The 26,333-nt window shown below is 43.6% G+C and overlaps 1 protein-coding gene across 1 annotated transcript in view; it reads left to right on the top strand.

Moving 5' to 3' along the window:
- The window catches only part of PNPO (pyridoxamine 5'-phosphate oxidase), a 27,469-nt gene extending 1,136 nt beyond the window's left edge, over positions 1-26,333 (top strand). Inside the window, exons 2-7 of the mRNA XM_083147101.1 lie at positions 15,226-15,350; positions 17,312-17,411; positions 19,020-19,073; positions 21,429-21,557; positions 25,537-25,607; positions 25,687-26,333. Of these exons, the coding sequence (XP_083003227.1) occupies positions 15,226-15,350; positions 17,312-17,411; positions 19,020-19,073; positions 21,429-21,557; positions 25,537-25,607; positions 25,687-25,852 (645 nt within the window). The 3' untranslated portion in view covers positions 25,853-26,333. The remainder of the gene's footprint in view (positions 1-15,225; positions 15,351-17,311; positions 17,412-19,019; positions 19,074-21,428; positions 21,558-25,536; positions 25,608-25,686) is intronic.

Raw genomic sequence — 26,333 nt, 5'->3', positions numbered from 1 at the left:
ATAAACCATTGAAACATATGTTGACCTTTTGAACCTGTTGATTTTTGCACCTTTGTATCTTAGCACTGTCGACCTTTGGTGGACATTCGGATACCCCCTGGAAGAGTTGGGAACCCTCCTGCGTAATGCTCATTTTGATATTGAGGGGGGGGGGGGTACCTGATGATGTGAATCGCTTCACCATAGCCATGACATTCATAATGCTGCACTGGGTGGTGGGATTTGCCAACTGCTCAGTAACAGTGGCCACCACCAGCTTGCCTCTGGGTTGTCAGAGACAAAGGGGTAAAGATAGGCAACTATTTTACAGCTTCATAACAGAGGTCCAGCGGGAGATTCTGCAAACATAAAAAACATAATTGTTTGTTAAAAAAAAACTTTAGAAAATAATATACAATACTTTTTCTCTTTCATCCATCCTGGTGACACAGCTAACCTTGGATGTAGGAGGGTCCGCAGGAGCCAAGGCACCTATGCTGAAGTCTTTGGACACCGACTCCTCCCTTCTGCATCCCATCATGCTTCAGTTCGTTTTAGGTGCCCACAGGAGTGGGTGCTATGCTGATCGGCTGCAAGGTGCAGCCTTTTTTTTCTTTGGATTTTTTAAAGATAGAGTAGCTAGGTGTTTATTATTTTATTAATTCACTAGTTAGTGCAGGTTTTTTCCAGTGTGTTACTTCTGACAAAAAGTTTGCACACACTGAGAGCGCAGCAGAGGCTGACAGAAGCGTGTCCTGTCAGCTCTCTGTGTGCAGAGGGACGCTGTCTGCTCCTTCTGCACAGTGCTTAACCTCAGGCTCTGTGAGGTTTTCCTGGGCTCTGGGGGTGTTCAGAACCAGCTCTCTGCTTAGGGTGGATCGTGGGGGACAGACTCGGGCAGGGGGGGAGTAGCTCTTCACCTAAGGTTGCAGGGTCTGTGGTCCAAGGAAAAATCCAAACTGCCGATCAACATATAGGAGCTCCGGGCGGTTTGGAATACTCTTCTGCAGGCAGAGGATTTTCTGAGGGGATCTCCTGTGCGGGTACAGTCGGACAATGCCATTGCTGTGGCTTACTTGAACCATCAAGATGGGACTCCCAGCAAGGTGGCGATGCAGGAAATTTTGCGAATTTTCAGGTGGGCAGAAGTAAACATCCCTGCCCTGTCGGCAGTGTTCATTCCAGGGATCCGGAATGTAGAAGCGGATTTCTTCAGCAGAGCAGATCTGCTGGGGGGAGAGTGGGCACTTCATCCGGAAGTTTTTCAGGAGATTGTGGATCGCTGGGGGCTCCCAGAAGTGGATTTAATGGCATCCAGGAACAACTGTCAGGTTTACAGGTTTTGTTCTCGGACCAGGAACCCGGCCGCTTGGGCAGTGGATGTCATGACAGTTCCATGGCAGTTCCAACTGGTCTATGTGCCCCCCCCCCCCCCCCCCCGCCGTTCCAATGATTCCGCGGGTGCTGAAGAGAGTAAGGTCTCAGAAGGTACAAGCTATTCTGATTGCACCGTATTGGCCCAGGAGGTCCTGGTATTCAGACCTACTGAGGTTGTCGATGGACTCTTGGCGTCTATCTCTTCGGCCGTATTTGCTAAGACAATGACAATTTCTACACCTGGACCTACCTTGTCTCAATTTGACAGCCTGGCTTATGAAACCTCCCTATTGAAGAAGAAGGGGTTTTCGGACGCAGTTATACAGATTATGCTAAGGGCTCGCAAGCCTGTGTCAGCTGCAAATTACCATCGGTCTGGAAGATTTATATCAGGTGGTGTATACTTCAAAGTGTAGTTTCTTCAGGATGGGTTTTCGGCCGGGCTGAGCCTGCAATCTTTAAAAGTGCAGCTCTCTGCGTTATCTATTTTCTTTCAGAAAATAGTTGCTCTGTTACCTGAAGTTCAGAACTTTTTACAGGGCATGATGAGACTTAAACCCCCGTATAGGCAGCCTCCGGCGCCTTGGGATTTGTCTTTGGTGTTGTCAGTTTTACAGAATCCTCCTTTGAACCGGTAAGGTCGACTGACCTTAAATTTTTTTTTTTTTGTGGAAACTTGCTTTTTTGTTAGCCATTGCTTCGGCTAGGCGTGTTTCGGAGTTGGGAACCTTGTCCTGCAGGTCTCCGTTTTTGATTTTGAATGAAGATAGGGCTGTGCTTCGAACAGTACCTAAGTTTCTACCCAAGGTAGTATCTTCTTTTTATTTGAACCAGGAGATTGTGCTCCCAGTGTTTTCACCCCCCCCCCCCCCGAAGGTGCTAGCCATAGGGACAAATTAAGAAAATTGGACGTTGTTTGCACCTTGCGGATATTCGTGGAAAGAGTAAAGGATATACGCAAAACTGATTTGCTGTTGGTGCTATATGATGTGCATACGATAGGGTGGCCTGCTTCAAAGCAGACCATTGCTAGATGGTTAAGGTCAGTGATTGCCTTTGCCTACACCAAGGTAGGTAGACCTATTCCTTCAGGGATCAATGCTCCTACCACCAGGTCAGTTGCTTCCTCTTGGGCTGCGCGTCATGGGGCTACAGCGGAGCAGTTGTGTAGGGCTGCCACTTGGTCCTCTGTTCATACCTTTACCAAATTTTACAGATTTCATAAGTTCACGTCGGAGGACGCTTCATTTGGGCAGGCAGTGATGAGACCTGTCAGTCTGAGCGTACCCTCCCAAAGGACCGGCTCGTGAACGTCCCAAGGTTAGCTGTGTCACCAGGATGGACGAAAGAGAAAAGGGGATTTTTGTAAGAACTTACCGATCAAAACCTTTATCTGAGTCAATTTCAACGCTCAGTAAGTTATACAGTTCATGTGATTGTCATGTTATGGTTATATGATTGTGCATGTAAGATGTTCAGGTATTTTACGAGTTATGTATCCTAGTGTGCTTTAGAAGTTGAACTGAAGCATGATGGGATGCAGAAGGGAGGAGCCTGCATCCAAAGACTTCAGCATAGGTGCCTTGGCTCCTGCGGACCCTCCTACATCCAAGGTTAGCTATGTCACCAGGATGGAGAAAGGGGTTCGAACGGTAAGTTCTTACAAAAATCCCCTTATTTCAATAATACATAATTTTTTATCTGAGTAGCGCCATCATAACATGGTTATACAATAGAATAGCCAAAGTTCATAGAAAATATGTGTGTACTGGCTCGCCTATAAAAATGGGAGGACATCGCAGAAGAGCCCAAGTAATGGAATACTGTCATTTTTGTGGATATCACCCAAAAATGAGTGTTTAAATCTCACAGATTTCCTTTAATAAATAGGCATAGGGAGAAAATGTTTTTTTTTTTTTTTTTTTTTTTTTTTTTAATTGGAGCCTAAAACATTGCCTTGAAGTGTATGATAATGCTTGTAGTCCCACAAAACCATAGTTTGATTTCCTTGGTGGAAGTTTTTTTGTGTTCTACATTGGAATTGGATATAAGGGGTAATATGTTAGTAGGTGTATCCTATATAATAATAGGCTAACAGTGCTTCTCACCTCTGTGGGGGGTATTCAAGTGTTTTTCACACCAGTACCCACTAGAGCAGTTCAAATGTTGTTCTGTTTGGGTACTGATATTACTGTTATGGTGTTCTGCAATTTTGATGGGCTAATAACCGGTACTCTATATTAATCTACTATCTGCTATATATAATGTGTGTTGTATGGGCAACATTATGCCCCGTACACATGGTTCGATGTGGTCTATTTTTGTATTTGATTTTGTTTATTTAAGCAAAATCAAAATTGATATTGAATCAAAATTGAGCGTATTTGATTTAATCCCGATATATTGCATTGAAATTGAATAGAAAAATAGACTGTGCAGGCAAGACTGTGGGCCGTATTCAACCCCCGCTCATCATATTCAATGTTCCAGGGAAACCCTCACTGTCAGATGATGGCGAAGATTTTCCCAAACAACAAGACTTGTGGCTAATGCAGGGAGCCCGCTGCATTTAGCCGCGAGCCTCGCTTTTTTGGACGGCCACACACCGTTTCCACGTCGCTGCAAAAACCCAGCGACTTGAAAATGGCATGTGCAGGGGCTCAGTTGTATACTGACCATGTGAGCTGTGACAGTGAGCAGGCAGCACTGCTCGCTGTCACAGCTCACAAAAACCATTGAATATACCCCGGTATAGTACAGATCTGTACTATATAATCCATCGATTCCGATTGAATAGCACCCTTTTCTGGGATATATCTGTGAGAGTATCCCATTCAAGTAGCTATTTAATTTAAGGCAAAATCAACTATTAAATATAACCGCTAAATCGCCAAAACATCTGCACTTTAGTCAACCCTCTGGCTATTAGATTTGGCCCTATATTTTTGTGAAAGCCCTCCTTTCTAATTTTTTATTTGGTACACAGTTTACATGTGGAGTACTTAATATATTTTATTGTGGTCATATTCTGAAGAATCCTACATGTATGTTATTCATGGGCCAAAAGCATATATGCACAGACTATTTCAGAATTGTAATATTATGACTTGATTTAACACCTCTTGTTAGCATGTTACAGAAAATCACATTAAGGATATTAAAAAAAAGTAATTTATTGGCACAACTCTGTTTAACAGTGGTTTTTCTTCATGTGAGTTTTAACAACAGTCATAAAAAAAAATATTTTACTAGTGATGTTTTAAAAACATAGAAGCATTTACCATTAATTGCAATGCTGTCTTCAGCATCATCATAATCATTGTTTATTTCTAAGACACCACAGACATTGTAGCAATGGACAATCATTGTACAGATATGTCATACCTTCATATAATAAACATAGCGACAGATAAATAAATACAATTAAGCATAATAATGCATACATGGATGGTCATGAGCTAGCATTTACACATAACACAAATGCAGCTATGAATTCCATGCATGTGTATGAACAAGCAGAGGAAAATTTTGCTTGACATGACATCAGGGTAATTTGAGCTGGACAGACATGAGACAGGGTAGAGAAGTCCCTGTTCATGGGAGTTTACATCTTAGATGGCTATAGAATCCCCATTATAATGAATGGTAAGGCAACCGGTGCTGGAATCCCAACAGTCAGCATCCCAAATGTAAGTATGCTGGGGAATGTTAGGGTTAGGCTGTGGGCAGTGGTGCAGGTAGAAAAAACGTCTTAGTGGTACTGTGCCGTGCTCTGAAGGCGCGTGCCAAAAATGGGTGTGGCCATATTATATGAGGAGGAGTGGCTACATGACCAAAGGGGTATAACCAAATTTACAGCCCCTTAACCTGTTAATTTTTTAAAACACATCCCTAAATGTTGCGTTTTGGGGACTATATTGCATTACCCAGGACTTCTGAGAAAATAGATACCAGTACACACACCACAATGTTATGTTACATTCGACACCGCTCCCCTTCCCCATATCACACCCAGTACACGTGACCGGTGGATGGCATGCCGGTGATCAGAAGACCGACAGAAGCTGAGTAAGTATACTTAGCCTCTCCCCCAAAGCACCATAGAACATTATACACATCCACACCACCCCCCCCTCATATAAAAACAAGTACACACAGCACTATATTATACACAGCCCTCCATCTCCATATTACACCCAGAACATTATACACAGCCCTCTTCCCAATATCATGCAGCACACAGAGCATTTTAGTATATTATACACAGCACCCCCCCACCCCCATATTATACCCAGTAACACATTATACACAGCCACCCTCCCCCAAGTACACAGAGCAATATAGCACATTATACACAGCACCCCCTATCCCCATATTACACCCAGTAGTACCACATTATGCACATCCCGCTCCCTCAGTGCATACAGCACTCACCCAACATTGTGTCTTCATCCTGGTATGTGCAAACAGCATACTGCAGATAGAGGAGCAGAGAGAGCAGGGCTATGCACGAAGCCCTCGTTGGCGGGGCCAGTCTGCCTAGTGCTGGCTGCCCGCTCTCTGTTCTTCCGAATGTTTCCGTGACAGAGTGCACTGCGCAGAACCGACCACCGCAGGGTTGTGGCTCTGAAGTGTTCCCTTCAAGCCCCGCCCTCAATATTTCTGCATGCGCAGTGAGTGCTTCCGGGTCATTTGTTATGGCGGTACAGGGTACCAGCACAATATGTTTTAGTGGTACACCGTACCACCACACTTGCACCACTGGCTGTGGGTTTGGCGGTTAGTTGAAGGAAGAAACAGACAGTTGGGCTGACGAAAAGGCAAGTTAGGTTTAGGCTGCAGGTGGGGATGGTTAGGGAGAGGGTAAGGAGGAGAGTTAGCACACATACTAAAATGTGTTGTGTTCAGACCATAGGGATGCCACTCTTGGTATGCTGCCCTTGGACATCCTAACGGTCGGGATCCCGTACCCAACACATTTTACATACACAGCAGATTTTACCACTTGCCATAAAAGCTTGCAGTTGACCATTGAGCAAATATGGACAATGTACAGTTTAATATTAATCACATTCTATATCTCAGCATTAGATAAGATTAGAAGCCACAGATCTGACCTTGATGAGCATCAAAATCATTAATCTTCTCAATTTGGACCAAATTATTATGCTTGCTCCTCCTTGCAAACAAAAAAACCCCACAGCTCTAGGCAATCTGCCCCCCAGAGACTATTAGTTCTTTGGTATAATGTACTGGACTCCTCCTCATACCTACTGCGCTGTTGTGGGGTAATGGGAAAGCTCATAACAACATTCCATGTTAAATAGAACTCCCATCTTAGTACATCCCCCCCTCCCCTCTGTATGTTGTGCTACTTAAGGGTGAGACAGAACTGTAACCATCATTCAGAATACTTTTGGTGAACACTTTTACAATAATTTCCCCCAAATAAAACATTTACTCCAGTATGTGACCAGTAGATGGAGCTTATACTTATCGACCTACATTTCTATTCCTCAATGTCAATCTCTTGCTACTCCTTTTATACCCCTTTCACACCAGAAAATGCAGGGACCCACCCGAGAATATGGCCCAGGAATCATGCTGGGCCATTCCCGGGTTGGCCCCTTTCACACCAGAAAAGTCCCTGCATTTTCTGGTGTGTGAAGGGGGCGGGGAGGAGGCAGGCAGTCGGTGGGATGGCGGTGGAGGCGGGCAGGAGGTGTGTAGAATACTCACCCCGGTTGCTGGTCCTCCGTGCAGGCTAGGGATCCACACAGGCGGCGGGCGCAAATGACGGGACAGCCGGCGGATGAAGATGACGCAGCTCTCCAGTGCCCTCACTGCTGCCGGAGAGCTGCGTCGTCTTCATCCGCCGCCTGTCCTGTCATGTGCGCCCCCGGCGCCTGTGTGTATCCCCTACCCCCATCACACTGGCCGAGAACAACCCTGCTCCATAGCAGGGTTGAAATCCCGGCAATTTTTTTGGCCCGGGAACCTTTCACACCTCTGCTAGTCAGTGAAATTATGCTGGTGTTAATGGATTATTACTTGTCTCATCTGATCAAGGGTAAAGAATATGGCCAGAGTCTTAATAAGCCACATACATGGAGATAGTGATTACAGTATATATTTGTGGATGGGTACAGGGGAGCACATGAAGTGCTGTGATCTTTGGGCCTTATTCAGACTTGATCAAAATCACCTTTTTTTCTCAAATGGACGAAACCATGTGTGCTGCAGGTGGGGCAAATTTTACATGTGCAAAAAGAGTTAAGGTGCCCATACACGGTACAATTATTTTATACAATATTGTATACAATATCGAATCTCATCACATTGCATAGGTTTTGCAATGCAATGAAATGAGATCTAGTACAAAAGTTTGTGCAGCACATACTTTATGAGCAGCATTCAATGTGAATAATCGCGATGTGCAGCGAATCCTGTTTAGGATTCGCTGCACAGTCGCCGTGTTCCAGAGGGCTGGAGCATTCCCTGCCAGCCCTCCCTGTAGCTCGCTGCCCTTGACTGCGAATTTTAAACTGCAGAGAGCCGGTGGACGGCGGCAGGCAGAGAGATGGAAGCCTCCCTGCCTGCGCCAGACACTATGGGGCAGAAGCAGGGCTCCAGAAGCAGTGTGAAGTGAATATATGAATATTTAATGAGTGGCTCCCAGCCCCCTGCTGGCTGTTATGTGTAAAAAAAAAAAATAATTAATATATATTCATGTGCAGTAAGCACATGAAAAAAATAGCATGCCCCTTCAGAGAAACAAAATACTGATTTTTTTTTTACACCAAATAATAAAAAAAAAACCTTTATTTTAAAAGATCACAGTTCAGTTCACCATAAAAAGATGGTGATTGCTACACAGTAACACACTGCAAAAATTACTTAGAAAGCAATTCGCCATCTGATCATTGAATACACTCACAGCGAATTACAGCGACTATCAGATGGCAAATTGTCCGTCATTCACTGTTCGCCATCGTTCTCTGCCCCAGTGGAGCTTACAATCTATGTTCCCTACCACAAGGACATGCACACACATTCACACAGCAGTAATGCTAACTATACACAATAGAATGTAATCCTTAGATACGGTAATGATCAGAGACTTTGGATTAGTTGACAGTTAAACTTTAATCAATTATGTAGTTAGTAAATCTGGAGCAATTAAAAGCCGTCAAATGAGAAGTCCAGGATGTTCAAATGCAGTAAAGTCGAGGAATTCAGAGGATTATTTGCTGTTCAAGGTCATTACACCTATAATCCCTTCAAAGGTATATTTGCCTTACTGTTGTGAGATAGGAGATTGCTGTATCACAGTATTGCAGTGACAGCTTGCCTCAATTTAGGTTATTTAGTCCTTTGGCTCATTCCAAAAAGTAGCCGGTGTGACTGAACATTGTATGAAATCTGTCTGCTGGGCAAAAGTACATAAAATATAACATATGTTTAAGTATGCAGCAAAACACATGATTATAAAAATATAAAGGCAAACACGTTGCAAATCTAAAAACGAATAAATAAATATAGTAAGTGGTGAAATGTATTAGGTGAAAATTTATGTTTAGCCACCCTGGATGTTTTACTGATTTACTGTGAGTCAAATTCCCTTCTTGGAGAAAACAATCAATTAGACAGAGTGTAGGTAATGTTTAACAGCATATAAGTATAATGTGACATTGAACTTTGATATAGTTTAATGCTTGGTAACATGCAAGCTTGAGGCACATGTACCTACAGGGGCAAACGCAGGATTTTCAGAAGGGGGTTTCCAGTGGGGCGGAGCAAAGCACGGCGATGGACACTTAGGTGACCCAGTATATGCCGGGTCAGTTAAAGTATTGGGGCCCCTACCGATCCTCCAGCGGTAGGGGTGGGGGAGGCTTTGATGTCCCGCGGGTGGTAGGGGGTATTATATCAACCGCTCAGCATGTAGGGCCTGGATCAGTAATTTCCACTTATTACCCCTTTACTGCACAGATGTTGGGAGATGGGGTGGGAGAAGGGGGCATTGGGCTGAATGAAGGGGCCCTGATATTTAACTTCCAGGGTGGTAGAGGATGTTTAATACGCAGAGGAGTGGTGTATAGTGGAGTGGGCTTATTATTCATAATTTTCTGGTGGGAGGACTAGAGAATCCCACCTACCAAATGATATTGGGGACTAGGGGATCAGAGTTCAGGAGGCAGAGCAATCTGCCAACGAGCAAATAAAACTACATACCAGGTGTGTGGAGCTGGAGCAGTAACCAGCTGCTGGAAGGCTGATATCTCTGGTTCTGGGAACAGTAGAGACAAGCTAATAGTATCCATCAAAGGGGGGGGAGTCTCAGCTTTTGGAATATACCCTCAGAAAAACTCTAAGTCAGACAGAACCTGAAATATCTGACTGGGAAGAGCAATTAACAGGCTTGGATGGGGACCACTCATTTAAGGTCAGATATCTCCAGTTCCCAAGGGCCGATTTTTAAAATTCTTGTACCCACGGAAAGAGGGGACCCTCAGCTTTAAGCCTAGGGTCCTTAGACTCCTGGGGGGGTTTCTGGGTACTCAGAAACCCCCCCTGCGTGCGCTACTGACCTACCCTAGGGGTGCATAGTAAATATGGCAAAAGGTTGGCTGATCAAAATTTTCACGATTGAAATTATCTAGCCTAATCTGTGCAACAAGGGTAGGCAACGGTTGGCGTGCGCATCAACTGTTGTGGAACTATATATCCCATGATGCATTGGTAACTATGCAGATACTGATGCCTTTTTTTTTGTATAGTGCAATAAAATGAATGCACTGTTATAGCTGGAGGTGATCACATTTCAATAGCTGGACAGAACTGTAGATATGATTTTAATAAACCTTTGACACAGAGCTGGTATTGAAAAGGGCTTTTTTTTTTAATATATTTAGAAATTGCATGCCAAAAATGCAGATTCATGACCATGACCCTTATTCTGGTTGAATCACTCGGGCGTGAATTTGCACTGGGACCGATGTTCTGCATATACACTGGGAACAGAGAAGGGGGTTTGCTATTCGCACAGGACCCTCTAATATATAGAGGAAAATGGGTGGACCCCCAATGTGTACACACGGGATGCGGTCATTTGGTCTACTGCATTATGGTAGAAAGTCATTAGGTCGAATTCATTAGGTCGACATGCTAAAAGGTCGACATGACTCTAGGTCGACATGGGAAAAGGTCGACATGATTCTAGTTCGAAAGGTCATTAGTTCGACAGGTCATTAGTTCGACAAGGTCATTAGTTCGACATTGTCTATGTCGACATTCACAAGGTCGACATGGAGTTTTTCACTGTTTTTTGAGCCAACATGTGCCGACAGGCGGTATTTCATGCCCTACCATCCACTAGGGCGTGGTGGGAGAATAAAATAGTGTGCCGAGCGTAGCGAGGCACCGTGCCCGACGCATCGCGAGCGCAGCGAGCGATGCGAGGGGATGCAGTGCACTTTAAACTGTGTCCATGTCGACTGTGTTGACATTCAGGTAAAAAAACAGTGAAAAACACCATGTCGACCTTGTGAATGTCGACATAGACAATGTCGAACTAATGACCTTGTCGAACTAATGACCTGTCGAACTAATGACCTTTCGACCTAGAATCATGTCGACCTTTTCCCATGTCGACCTAGAATCATGTCGACCTTTTAGCATGTCGACCTAATGGATTCGACCTAATGACTTTCTACCATAATGCAATAGACCAAATGATCCCAACCCGTACACACTGGATGTATTTCTTAAGTGGAACTTGGTAGGGGTGTGGTACCACTGGACATAAAGGTAAGGCAACTAGCAAGGAAGAGAAAAGTATGTCCTGGTGTGGTGCACCTGTTCAAACTCGGACGAATAAAAATTAACTTTTATTAATATCCTTTAATATAGCGAAATATAAAAACACACAAACAAAACATATACGCAAATGTGTTTAAAAACGGCGGCTCTCTGACTCTACACCTATATGGACTATAGGTAAGTATAAGTCTTGCTACAGGTATTGGCCGACACTCTTATTAATGATCATGTGTAATTACAATATATGTGTCTACTTGGCTCAACTCCCGTATTGTGTAAGTGCAAAAACCGACACTGCTACGGTGGTAGGTGTGTTTTTAACACATTATTGGTGCAGACCACATATACTAAGAGAGAAATGGTGGTGTTCCAGTGGCTGACTGAAAAAGCACCCTTCTGATTGAATGACACCCTGATACTGTTGATCTAATGAACAGACTCTTTTTAACGTTCAGTTGACACCGATGTCGACCAGTGTCAATGCCAATTCACCAAGTGGATTCCATGGCACCTGTCCTTGCATTTCACCAGAGATTCATAGATTATTGTGAAAAAGATCAACACATGTGTCGACCAGCATTAAAGAAGGAAAAATTTAGGTACTTATGAGTTATCCGGGCGCCCGATTTCTAAATCGGGTCGGATCGGGCACATCGCATCGCATCGCATGCGACCATCGGATGAGATGCGATGCGATGACCCGATTTTTCCATAGGAATCAATGTTAAAATGGACAGAGTCCATTTTAACATGGAATTCAATGGGAAAAAGGGGTCCTTTTCATACCCCTACTATCCAAGTGGGCATGGAGTTGGATATAAACCTGTGGCGAGCGTAGCGTGCCACCGAGCCCGAAGCGTGGCGAGCGTACATAGAATACCGTCCCCTCGCGGGGCTCGCTTCGCTCGCCACGCTTCGGGCTCGGTGGCTCGCTACGCTCGCCACAGGTTTATATCCAACTCCATGCCCACTTGGATAGTAGGGGTATGAAGAGGACCCCTTTTTCCCATTGAATTCCATGTTAAAATGGACTCTGTCCATTTTAACATTGATTCCTATGGAAAAATCGGGTCATCGCATCCGATGGTCGCATGCGATGCGATGCGATATCGCATCGCATCGCATCTGATTGTATGCCTTAACTTAAGGCATACAATCAAAAAATCGGGCGCCCAGATAACTCATAAGTACCAAAATTTATATGGGCTGGAATTGCACCACATTTGAAAAGATAATTGTGCGTTTGTTTCTTAAACCACTATTTATGGGCTGGAAATGCACCTAATGTGGAGAAACATCAATGTAACATTTTGACAATTTCAATGTTCATTGGCTGTGGCTGATATAGTTTGGTGAGCAAGAACATAGAGTCACTCCACCATGTCGACCTGTGTGTCAGTATCACTTTGAAATATTTGATGGTAGTTAGTCAGGGTGGGAGCATGCGAACTCGGCGAAAAGTCTGTCCGCCGAGTGCACGCTCTCGGCCTTTCGAGCAGGGGGCGCCGGGTGCCAGCCTGGGCCTGGGCCATTAGCATATGTGAACGCCTTGCGGTGCGCGCACTGTCCCTCTTTAGCGGGATAAACAGTCGGGAGGTATGCTATTCAATTCAATTCAATTAAAGTGATGATTTTTGCATGAAATTCCATGAGTTTTCACCCAAAAAAGGCTTGGGTCAAATGTCTAACAATAGTGGCAAAATAGTCCTGTTTTTAAAGTGGTATCAGGCCCAGGCAGAGAGCACAGTCCCATTTTACACACCTACACCGTATAGTCAGGGCTGGAAGAGCTTTCTGGTTCTTAGCCTCATTCCTATGTTGCCTTGTATTGAATTGTACCTATGATTATTATTACTGATTTAAAAAGACCCCACATCCACTGTGGGAAAAGGAACCAAATCATGCAAAGGTTAACTTTTTATTTATTATTAATACATCTGTTCTTGAAAGTTATGCAAGGTCATGTCTGCGCTGGGTAGTTGAATTGCCTTCCATATTGTTTGTGAATATTAAAGATCTGAAGTATGAGGCTGCTTTATCCTTCTGACTTGTATGTACCTCCTCACACCTTTTACTACATATAAAGTATGCTCTTGCTTCTCAACTTCTTTATGTGCATTACCTGTGTACTTAGGACTTGTATTTATGTTGACAGGTTGTATTTTGTTGCCCATAGATATGACTGTAAGGGGGTGTGGTATGGGACTTCGACAGTCGGGATCCCGACAGTCATTATCCCGACGTCGGGATCCCGACTGGCCAGAGTCAGACAGCATGGCGAGTGCAAAAAAGCCCCTTGCGGGCTCGGTGGCTCGCTACGCGAGCCACCTATTCTATTCTCCCTCTATGGGGGTCGTGGACCCCCACGAGGGAAAATAGCGGGTGGCCGTCGGGCACCCGGCTGTCAGCGTTTTGACAGTCGGGATTCCGACATCGGGTAAATGATTGTCGGGATCCCGACTGTCGGGAACCCGTCCGGCACCCCTGTAAGGGCCCTTTTCCCTCCCGTTCTCACAGTCCTCTTCCATTGCACTTCAGTTACATCTCTTACCCAGCTACCATCTATACCAGCATCTGTTCTCACTTGTGTTCATTCATCTCTACCAAAGACAACCTGCCCCTGGTAGCATGCGGATGACTCCTTTGCTTCCCTACTTTTCAGTTATATTGTGTACTAAGAATTTGTACTGCTAATTGTTACAGTTATGTTTAGTTCCGTGTGCCCTGTTTTGTTCTCATGTATGCAATATGTACGGCACTGCGAACCGCTTGTGGCCATAGGTGCCGATTTATGTTTTTGCTGGTGGGTGCTTAAGCCAAAAATATAGAGGAGTGTCTTCCTGGGGAAGGGGTGTGGCCACAAAATAATACCAATTTATATTATGGAGCACAGTTGTCTCCAATATTCAAATTACGGCAACAGAGTTCCACATCCATAAATGCCCCCACAGTGCAGGTACATAAATGCCCCCACAGTGCAGGTACATAAATGCAGGGCCGGCACCACCACTAGGCAGCTTCAGGCATTTGCCTAGGGCGCCGGCCACTGGAGGGCGGAAGCTGGAGCAGGTGTCGTCCCAGCAGCAGCACGGCCCCCGCAATCAGGAAGTGAGCGGACACTCTCCTTCAAGGGACCCCCCCCCCCCTTGAGCGACTTTGCGTCTGTCGCCGCTGCATCAAACTCCCCTCCCCCCCCCCAAGTCGGCAGCAGCAGCATGGGCCCCGGCAGCAGGAGGCGAGCAGACACTCTCCTCCCTCCCCCCTTCTCGGGCTGCCGCCGCCGTATCGCCCATCCCCCCGCCGACCCTTGGAGGAGAAGCAGCAACCCTGAGCCAGCGCAGCGCAGCAGAAGCCAACAGCCTCCCGCCAGCGCTATGTACAGGTGGGAACAGACTTGGGATATTTACACTAGCCATCTGCAGCACGAACGCTGCCCGTCCAGACACCTGTGTCATACTGTTTGTACTATACTATACATACTGTTTGCACTGCACTGTTCTGCTGAGGGGAGGGCACCCAAGGATTTACCACAGAGTGCAACAAGTGCTGGTTTGTCCACCAAGTATATACACACTGTAAATGAATGAATGTTTACCATCTGCCTACACATGTCACCCACCCTCAGAATCCAACCCTTCCCAGGTTGATGTTGCTATGTAATTGATTAGGGCTTTATAAAAATGGGAAAAAGCTCCTCAAATCTCTCTCTTTATGATTCTCACACCCTTCTCGGCATACTGTTTCCCAAGTGGCGGGTCCAGCAATGTGGGTGCTGCATCTGCAAATTAACAAGTTAATATGGCGGCCCAGCAGCGGGACTCGGGCCCGTGGGTGCTCAACAATTTCCGTGGGTGCTCAGGCCCTTGAGCACCCACAGAATCGGCACCTATGCTTGTGGCGCCTTATAAATGAAATGTAAAAATAATAATAAAAACAGCAGTTTTTTTTTGTTTAATAATTGCCTTCAATGCAGAGAATATGGCATATCGGATAAATAAGTTGTATTTCCTATTTAACACTTCTCATTATTCATATTATTTTTGGCAGGCATTTGAAGAAAGTCATCTATCTTCCCTTGATCCTATTGCTCAGTTTGGTGCTTGGTTTCAGGAAGTCTTAAATTGCCCACTGATTGCTGAGCCGAATGCTATGTGTCTGGCTACTGCCACCAGGTACTGACTTAGCTTTTCTCTCCAAAATAGATCATACCGTTAATCACTTCTTTCTTAATGATAATGAATGGGATGCTGCTAGGGAATTTCCATCTCTTGCAACCACCTCAATTAGGACACAACAAGTTAAACTATTTATTTTATACAAAACGTATTTGACTCCAATGCGTTTGGTCAAGTTTGGAGGTAGGGATTCAGCTGAAGGTCCAAAGTGTAATTGGGCTGACTGTAACTTTTGGCACCTTGTATGGGAATGTCCTGTAGTTCGTAATTTCTGGGATCAGATTAAGACTGCCTTGGTAGTCACAGGTATCCCATCGGACTATCTTGCCCCCAAGGTGTGTATATTGGGTGCTGGGGATACTGAATTGCTTTCAAGGGATGATAACCTGTATGTAACTAATATGTCAGCTTTAGCAAAGTTATGTATTGCGTGTAATTGGATGGCAAAGACGGGACCTTTTTTTTCAGATTGGAGATTGTTGGTCAATTCAATTATACAACATGAAAATATATATATATATATGACCAGGGACAAGTTGATCAGATATGAGAAGGTTTGGCACAGATGGTTTGACTCAGTATATTCCGTTACAGTTTGAAATATTATGAAGTCCATACAAAATTTGAGTTAATTATAATTAACTAAAGTCATTTTCTAAAGTGATTTTTTAAAATGTGAAGATGTAATTTAGTCAAGCTGTATTACCTTCAAAAAAAAGATTTCTTAATAACGAGATCTATTCAGCTTGGGAGTGGGACTGATATGGATAATTTACTTATAAAATAATTTTTATGTAATATATTTACTTAATAATTTTTTTTATTTATTTATATTGGTATTGTTTAAAGATAAAAAAAAAGTTTTATTGCATTGACTTCTGTAATGTAATTGCCTCTGATACCTTAATAAAATTACTCTATTTAAAAAAAAAAAAAAAGGTGATGATGCAGCCAGGTAAACAATGGGGTGGGATGGAGCTGCAGTACCAGGCCTCCACATAAAAATAGATCCATCATCATGGCAGCATAATGATTACCAGGAAGACATCAGCTGGCCACATGGTTGGCCATACATCATAAGTGTTACAATTGTATTTATATTTTACACATTTATGCAATTGTACTTTTATGTAAGGTGACATTGTGGCTATAGTGTATGGATTCTACATGCCTTGGCCTTTCCTCCATTTTCATTATAGGCCTTTGAACATTTTCAGCTCCAGGCCCATGAGACCCTTAAGGTGCCCACACCCAGATAAATATCAGATCCAATCAGATATCTATCCAATTTCTTTTGAAATCCAGAAGACCCCTGATCATTGCCACACACAGAACGATTGAGTAAACGATCAGAGGCAGGAGATTTCAAATCACCTATTCCTTTGAAAAAGGGCGTCCGCTGATTGGATGAGAGAGATCTCACATTCATTTAAATGTGAGTTTTAAAATCTTCTGTCTGCCGCTGGCCTCTATCTCCATTGGCCAGTGGCAGGGGAGCAGGAGATGCCGGGACAAGGCACACATGGTTCATCATGCCTACACATTGAAAGATGTAGCCATGTTCCTGCAGGACGGATTCTTCATCTTTCTGCCTGCTGAAGGGATCAACAGGCTCAATGAATGTCCCACAGGCACTCACATCGGATTGCCATCAAGCATGGTAATTTGGTAATTTAGATCGGTTGGAAATGCCTATATTGTTTAAAAAATCTTACTGTGTGTGGGCACCTTTTAGTCCGGCCTTGGCTTCAGCACAGTACAAAGTTTAAATAGGGGAGCCACACCAACTGCCATTCCAAACATTGCCACACATCTCTGACAAGGTATCACTGGCAATTGGTGTTGTTCCCCTGTTTGAATTTTGGACTGTGCTGCAGCCACACCCCTGCTTTTTTCTCTTCTTTAGTGTGGTGTATTGCATTTTCCCCACACTTACCTCACCTCTTATTCCTGTGAAGGGATGGAAAGCCTTCTGCCCGTATGGTTCTCCTGAAAGGATTTGGCTCAGATGGGTTCCGATTTTACACTAACCGGGAGAGCAGAAAAGGAAAAGAGTTGGTAATACACTGATACATATTGTTATATTTTTACAAATAAATACATGTACTGAAAATCGGTTCTGATATTATTAGGCATTCCAATCTGACTATATGAGGCAACACCTCGCATCAAAAGCGCTAGAAACAATATTTATCCCTAGTCAATGACATTTCTTCTTCTTTTTTTACTTTTTATTAACTATCAAAAATAAATTGCACATTAACATAGCTTGTATAAGGTCAATAAATAATATAAATTTATTTAAGCAGATATCAATACTATAAATATATCCTGACATAATAGTAAATTATTTTGCTGTAAACATTTAATTTAAAATGGGAGAAATAAAGATAAAGAAAGAAGGAAAAGGAAGAACAGAAATAATTATAGTCTAGAATCAAATCTCCAGTAAATGGTACACAAACATTTTGAAAACCATAAGTCAGACTATACAATGGTTAAAATCCAAATTTCAGATTTAACCTAGTAATTAACCATGATTACAGTAAATGCCCATTCAGAATCTGGTAAGAAATACCCTACCATTAAGTGACTTGCCTAACCAAAAACCATTTAGTTTGTTCAAAAACCTTCCAAATAGATACTGGGTTTGGGCCGAAAGACCTATGTATGCTCCCCATTTTTTTTCGAAAAGAGCTTTACCCCTGATTTGATGTTATAAATAGCCATACATCTCTCATTATATAATATCTCAGAAACCGCTAACTTCTGTTCTCCTAATGTAGGAGATGATTGGTAAATCCAGTGTTAACTATGAGATGCTTGGCTATAGTCATCATGGCAGCAAGGAGTGGTTTCCAGAGAGTTAAGGAAACACCCATTCCCCAATTAGAAAAATTTACAAATAGTAAAGGTGCTGCCTTTTTGGTGAGTTTGAGGTGGAAGTTAGAATTAAGATAAACGATGATTTTATTCCACAGTTTACTCACTTTACCACAATACCACAAATTATGAGACAGAGGCATTAGAATCACCACACTTAATACAGTCTCTTGTATCAGAGGGGACAAAATGTCTCATGTGTACCATAGAGATGTATGTCTCTGGAAAATTCAAGAGAAAGGATAACTTTGCCGAGAGGCAATAATAGAGAGTTAAAATGAGGTAAATCTGGCATTTCAAGCTGCCACATCTTAGTGTCCTTATACCAATTATTGGGAGAGTCATTCAGTAAGTGGCCGCATAGAAAACAAATGCTGAATTTTGTAGTCTTGCAAAGAGAGAATAGTGAAAATATCAGGGGTTTATGGACATTGGAGTGGCTTATTTAAGGATTGAATGTAGTGGCGAGATTGCAGATACATATAAAAGTTGTGTCAGTATATGGCCACCTGGGTTTTAATACATTTTTAATATAAAGGATACCTTTCCGACGCCATTCCTTATATTTCTAATTTTCCAGAGAGGGAGGAAAGGAGGGGTTTCCCCATAAGGATATATGAGGGGAAGAGTAAGGATCTTGCGGTAATGCCATATTTACATAGATCCATGGGCCTGTCCAAACCATTCTTAAATGTGATAAATAAATGCATAATTTTGTATGAAAGGGGTAGAATCCCCATTAACTTAATTTCTGTCCCTTCAAATCTTGATATATTTCTGCAGGACACCAACCCAGTTGCATCTCTTCTCTTTTTCTGGGAGCCCCTGAATCGTCAGGTCAGTGCTGTATGTGGGCTATGAACTGCGGAAGAACACATTTTCTTTTTGCGAATTATATTGTAAATGCAGGGTTATACTGACAGGTGTGCAGGGGAAATGCATGGGGGACCCCATTGCCTGAGAGCCCCTCCTCTAGGGGTTGTTTCAGACTGTGCATTGACATTATCAATTGTTATGGGCCCTACATGTGTAGCCATCCGTTGAGTTTTCTGAGCAAAGTTAGATCGCTCAGAACACTCAGCATGATCACTCAGCACACATCGATGTGTCAGCGATGTGTTGAGCGATCAGTCAGGGCCAGAGTTCTCCGCTGAGAACACTGGCCCCAACCGATTAATAACCTGTGTGCCAGTTATTAATCAACGTCAGATACAGACCTACAGGGCCGCACATTTAAATGCTATGTAGACTACACACTCAGCGATATTGAGGCATTTTCTGAGCTATTCAGTGAAATTATGTAAAATCACTCAGAAAATGCCTGAATATCGCTCTGTGTCTAGGGCCAATTATTCTACTAGGTGGTCAGTTAGTTTGTGGACTAGGACCATAGTTGAATTTTAGTGCTACATGTAAACTATACCAAGATTATCCCTCCTGACATTTAATATGGGTGGTCTTGACACCCAACCGTACACATCTTTATAAAGCGGTCCTGTTCTTGGATGCTTCATATGTCCTCTCTAATGATTGTCCAAGTCACGCTCAGTGGTGGTTGACCACACCCCATCTGGTGGCTGGCCACACCTATTATGTTTTAGGGGGGTATTCAATGTCAGAGTCACGGCAGTCGAGCTTGCTCGACCGCCGTGACCCAGTCCCGTTCTCGGTCAGCTCGACCGAGAACACGCAGGCGGGATTCAATGTCCCGCCTGCCAGGGAGCGAAAAGGGGGCGTGGCCGCGAGTTGCGGCCGAGAAGAGGCAAGCTGCAGCCGGCAGCTCGTCACTTCCTGGCTGTTCTCGGCAGAACGAGCCCGACAGCTAGTGATGTCGGGCTCTTTCTGCCGAGATACCCTGCTCAATGCTGTCAGGGAAGACAGCATTGAATATTGCCCGGCGGGCATCTCCCCGATGGGAGGTGCTCGCCGGAGATTGAATATCCCCCTTAGTCCCTACCACTGCATTCACCCAATGGGCCTTATATGCACTAGTCCAACATCGTGCAAATGTGAGTCTATACACATTTATCAACGAATGAAGCCATGATTATTTTTTCCAGCATGAAATAATATTCAAACTTTTTTCGTGAAAGTATCAAATAGGGAGACAATTTTGTTAACAGTATACAACTAAAATGTCGGCATGTACAGTAAAGTCATTGCTCAGGACTCCAGTTCCCATGTTTGTGTATGGAGCTATTCATTCATTCATTCATTGTTTTTTAAACTGGGAATAAAACAGTGCATCTTAAAACAACATAAGAACTGGAAAAGTTACTCTTATCACATTGAACCTCTCCCTATGATTCATGCAGTCTGTCACTGGCTGTTGTTGAGATGTAGAAGGGTTGATATGGCAACATCATAAAATCTTGTTCACTACTGCATAAACCTGTAGCAGATAATGTGTTTGATCATGGGTTTTTTAGTAGATTATATTTTCATTTTTATGATCTCTGTACAGTTGTATGCTTTCTGTTGTTTGTGTTTCCTTTGGGTACTCCGGTTTCCTCCCACAATCCAAAAACATACTGGTAAGTTAATTGACTCCTGAGAAAATTAACCCTAGTATGTGTGTGGAAGGTAAACTCCACTGTCTATTGTTGATCCATATTATAAATATGTCTAAGTAATATATCAGATCTATCTATATATCCTTCCTATCCTATCTTTCTTATATATCTACCTTGTATATGTAATCTATAAAATATATCTGTCGAATCTATCTATAAGATTCTAACATTTTGTGAAATGTCAGCTCTTCAGGATTAATGATGTTAAATAGAGATAATAGGGGTTATTCCGGTGGGTGTGGATCGTATTATCGACCACACTTAGGTCAACAGTCATTAGGTCGACACCGTTGCTTCGTCAGGCAGCAAGGTCGACAGGGTTCTAGGTCGACATGGATGAAGGTCCCCATGAGGGAATCGCTCAGCCTGCTGCCGCACCCATGCCCGCAATCCTGGGTGCCCCCTGTTTGCCGTGGCCGCACGCACCCTATATCTGCATATGCACAGAAACGCAAAACATTGCTCCCCCGTGCGAATGCATGGGGGAGCGAAGGGACAGAGACTGCCTAGCTGTCTTTTTATGTTAGATTCAGATTTTGTTCCTGTATAATTCTTAAAGCATTATTCATGTTTTTATTGGTATTGTAGTGTTTGTTTTGACATGACTTGTCCCTCTTAGGTGAGGATAGAGGGGTCTGTGGAAAGACTTTCAGACCAAGAATCTGATGATTATTTCCACTCCCGCCCCAAAAGTAGTCAGATTGGAGCAGCTGTGAGCCATCAGAGCCAAGTTATCCCAGACCGAGAGGTGAGTGGGGAGGAGACAGGTCCTGGCACTGGAATATAGGCAGAGTCTGAATCATGTCCGTATTCTGTTTCCTGGCAGTCTGACATCACTCATTTCGCCTGCTTCCACCCTGTCACAGACTCTCCTCCCTCTTGTGACATGTGAATTCTTTGATACTTGTTTGGCTAGCAAATAATATTTCCCATGGTATTGGTTATTCTGACAGGCACGGACACATTCTTTTTAGATTTGTCATATCAGTCACACACACCTCTATAATTATTGATACAGACTTGTGTGAGTGATCTGTTATACTGACAACACATAATATTGTGTATGGAAATCTATTGTATTTCTCAATGAATGCTTCTGACACCGATTGATTTAAACTGTTAGCAAATAGGCACATTTCTTTGCCCGTTATCTTTGGTACATATAGGCAACTACTTTTCTGTCACACTAATTAACTACTTAACCCACCCAACATTTAACACGCTTTGACAAATACAACCTCTGCTTCACAGTGATTGGCATGTGTGTTGCACATCTTAGCTCTGCCATTGATTCCCACAATCAATGGCAGAGCTAGTGACGGTGCAGCCGGTACACTGAAGGGGCCCAGGCTGCCGTCATTACTAACAGCCCAGCTATAGTGGCCAGCAGTCGTGTCACTGTCCAAGTCAATTGCAAAGGAAGGGGAGGCTGTTATTCTGGAGAAAGGGGCCGCTTCCCTCCACTGGTGTGATTGAATGGCTTCTGGTCATCATGGAGGCTACCCTTTTAGATGTGCTTGCAATTAATCAACCAGGGCTCACCTGTCTCTCTCCTGTTTGTTTGTTGCTTGCATCCCTCTTCAAGGCGGGAGACAGCAGTCGGGATCACTGACTGCCATGCCACCTGGGTGGACAGACCTGCAAGAAGACAGCAGGCTGCAATGCAAGTTAAATTACCGGGGCTGTCTGTCTCATCCATTGCTCACCCTGGGGGTGGGTTACAGACTATGTAGAGCAGTTAGTTGATTCCTAATTTATAAGGCTGCAACACGTATATACTGCTCTTATGTTCTGTTCTCTTAAAGAGAAAGATTGAAGTATTGTCCACAGCGCTCTCTCTCTGTATCTCTGGGCAGTGAGCAAATTATTATTATTAATTTTTTTTGGGGGGGGGGGGGGGAGATAATAAAGGTCAGCAAATATACGTCAACTGTAATTGGTTTTCTAGAATTTGACAAACAAATATTGCTCAAGAAAATCACATACAGGCTGCGATAAATCCCGTCTAATATTGTTGAGGGATACTCCACGTCCTCAGTATAGATAGAGTAAGAATGCATAGTACTCCTGGCACACTACCTAAATGTGCAGTACTAATCAATAGAAAATTGAGTAAATAGAAATAATGGGAGTTTTTTTTTTTTTAAAGGGGCAATCCCTAACACTGCAAAACCAGTTTGATTTTGAAGTGTAAATGATTGCTGCTTTAAAAAAAAGTGGAGATTGCTTGCCAAATCTCTCACTTTCTGAATCTCTCATCCTATGAACTTTCACCCAATATATCAGTAATCGGATAAGATCAAATAACCTTATAACACTTCAGGTGAGTATGAATCATAAGACAGACATGAACTAGGTCGACACCACAAGATTGACATGGGTTATAACGACAGGGTAATTAGATCGACACAAACATTAGGTCGATGTGGGAAAGGTTGACAGTCAAAAGGTCGACATGGGGTTTTTCACCTTTTTTGTCCTGAATGTCCACACAGTCGACATGGACACTGAGACATAGCACCGCATCCCCTCGCTGCTCTCGCCATGCTTCAGGCACGGTGCCTCGCTACGCTTGACACACTATTTTATTCTCCCACCACACCCTAGTGGATGGTAGGGCATGAAATACCGCCTGTCGGTACATGTCAGCTCAATATAAAAACCCACGCTCTCCCTGTTACCCTCCTGCTCTGCTTGTATGCCCATCACCCTCTGCCTTTGACTGTCACACTCTACTCGTCACCCTGTGTCACCTTTTCCTTGCCACCCTCTGCCACTTCCCTTCACCCTCTGTCTCTGCTCATTACATTTTGCTTGTCACCCTCTTCATGTTATCCTCTTCCTCTACTCATCAATTATACCTTTCACCCTCTTCCTGTGCTCATCAATTCTGCCCATCACCCTCTCTCTGTCACCATATGCCTGTCACTTTCGCTACATAATCCTTTGCCTCTGGCCTTCACCCTTTATGCTTCACATCTGCAACTGATCATCACCATATGCCCATCACACTCTAACTGCCACCCTCTACCACTCTCTATCACTAGGAGATCCATTTTTGGAACTATGAGTAGCATTGCCAGCCTCAGACAGTGGAGTTTAGAGGAGGCAAAGTTTTTTTTTTTTTTGAGTAAAGAGGGCACATATTATTAGATACTGGGATGCTGTCTTGTATTGTTTGGTGGTCACATGGTGCACTACCATGTGCCATATTATGAACTATTATATAAAATATTATGCCACCCCTCTAGGACTCACAGGTCCTAGAGGGGTGGCAGCCAAAAGAAAATCTTTGCACCTGGGCCTACAACTTGCAAGCTCCGCCACTTGCCGCAATAAGTTTAGCTTAAAACCATTTGTAGCCAATTTATACACTTTAAAGACTTCTAAAAGGAATGCTATCATAATGTATATAAATCTTGTGAAAAGAAGTTGGGAGTTATACATACTTGCCTACTTTTGAAAAGTAGTTTCAGGGAGATTACAGCTCACATTCTAATGTACTGCTCAGCGTCCAGTTAAAGGGGTGTGTCACATTACACCCAAGGGGCGTGTCTATCTGCACTAATGGGCGTATCTATGGGTTTTGCCCATTTCAAGAACAAATATGTCCAGCGATCTATACTCTATTAGGCCCAATGCCCACAGTATTAGTGTCACTTATGCATACACAATACTCTCTGTACTAGGGTCACTAAAGCACACAATGCCTATGGTTCCAGGGTCGCTTACACACAATATCCGCAGTACTAGTGTCGCTTACACATACAATACCCGCAGAACTAGGATCACTTACACAAACACAATGCCCACATAATAATATACATATAATGCCCACAGACTATAGTACTGCCCCTTAGACACATAGGGTGAAATTTAGTAGGATGAGCGATTCAGAAAGTGAGAGATTTTATGATAAATCTCCAGGTTTTTTTAAAAACCTGGAGATTTCTCACCAAATCTCTCACTTTCTGAATCTCTCATCCTATTAAATCTCACCCATAATGCCCACAGACTATAGTACTGCCCCTTAGACACATAATGCCCACAGAAAGAAAGAGACAGGCACATAAAGCAGGTGCAGAGATTTTAGAAGGAGGACATAAGTAAAATAAGCTATTAGTTAGAAATGAAGGGGAAACTTTCTGTAAAACAAACTTACCCACTCCATGCAGTGGGAGCCACGGACTGCAAGGGAGCAGGGCCTGCTGAGGGGTGGCGGAGCCTGGCCTTAAATCGTGTGCTGTAGATGTACTTCATGTCTACAGCAGCACCAGGGATCGGCAGGGAGAAGAGATGATGATGCTCAGCTGCTGCCTGTCAGTGTGACAGGAGGTTCAGCAGAGCGGAAGAGCGGCTTTGAAGTACGCGGCCTCTGGTGTCTGCTGACCTGACCCAGCACACCAGCGGCCGAACCTCCGCTCTCCGATCCTTGCGGGTGTGCCGTGTAGTGCATGCAGAACGGCCATCGCTACCCATAATAACCCCGCGGTGGCCGGCTTTTAATTATTGCAAGGTCGCGCACTGTGACTCATCCTGCCGTGCTTTTTACACACATGCGCAGTTCGGAATTTTGGTAAGGCACTAGCAAAATCCGGGAGGGTAAGGGGGCTTCGTGGGGCAGCGGGAGGTTCCGGTAAAAACCGGGAGCCTCCCTGGAGTTATACATGATGGACACCATTTCTTTTGTCTCATGGCACAAACTTATTATGGCCTCTGTTCTACAGTATCTGCGTAAGAAGAATGCTGAGCTTGAGGAGAAGTACAAGGAGAAGGAGGTGCCTAGACCACCTGAATGGTGAGCATTGGCTTGCGCTCAGATGGATAACTCAATACACACATGCTTGATTCAAGAATGTCTTCTACTCTTTTCACAGGGGTGGTTACATTGTCCATCCTTCAGTCATTGAATTTTGGCAAGGACAGACTAATCGCTTACATGACCGTATTGTATTCCGTCGCCCTGCAGGCGAAGAAGTCGAGAAAGGCCCCTGGACTCGCCTTGGTGAGGGTGGATGGATGTATGAGCGTCTAGCACCTTAGGTCCAGAGCCTCTGACCTATTATTGTGCCAAAATCTTTGTGGAAGAAAGAACAGTATTGTTATCTTAATCCATGAAGATGCACCTACCTCCAGGCTCTTGTATTCCACTGTGCCATATACCAATCACACCGGCATTGCTTTTAGCTGAGCTTATGTCCCTCATTGTCATTGGCTGTATGTCAGTCCTCCTTGTATTGATGAAACTTTACCTCTGCTATTGGGATGTTGTGAGTCTCTTGTGGAATAATTAAAATTGTAAATGTTATGTAAAACTAGAGATTCATTTGCACTGCAGATCATATATCAGCTAGGAAATGTATTACTAACTTAATAGTGTTATAGCACCATGATATGATGATATGTGTAGAAAGAAGGTCTCTATTGTTTTCGTAAAACATGTAAACTTGATCTATGTAGATAGATAGGTAGATATTTTTCCTTGTAAACAGGTATAGCATGAGATTAAATGTTCGTAAAACGA

Source organism: Crinia signifera, chromosome 6 (assembly GCF_055691185.1).
Source record: "Crinia signifera chromosome 6, ASM5569118v1, whole genome shotgun sequence".
NCBI classification, from domain to species: Eukaryota; Metazoa; Chordata; class Amphibia; order Anura; family Myobatrachidae; genus Crinia; species Crinia signifera.
The sequence above is the reverse complement of the archived record's forward strand: the minus strand, read 5'-3'. Positions and strand labels throughout refer to the sequence as shown.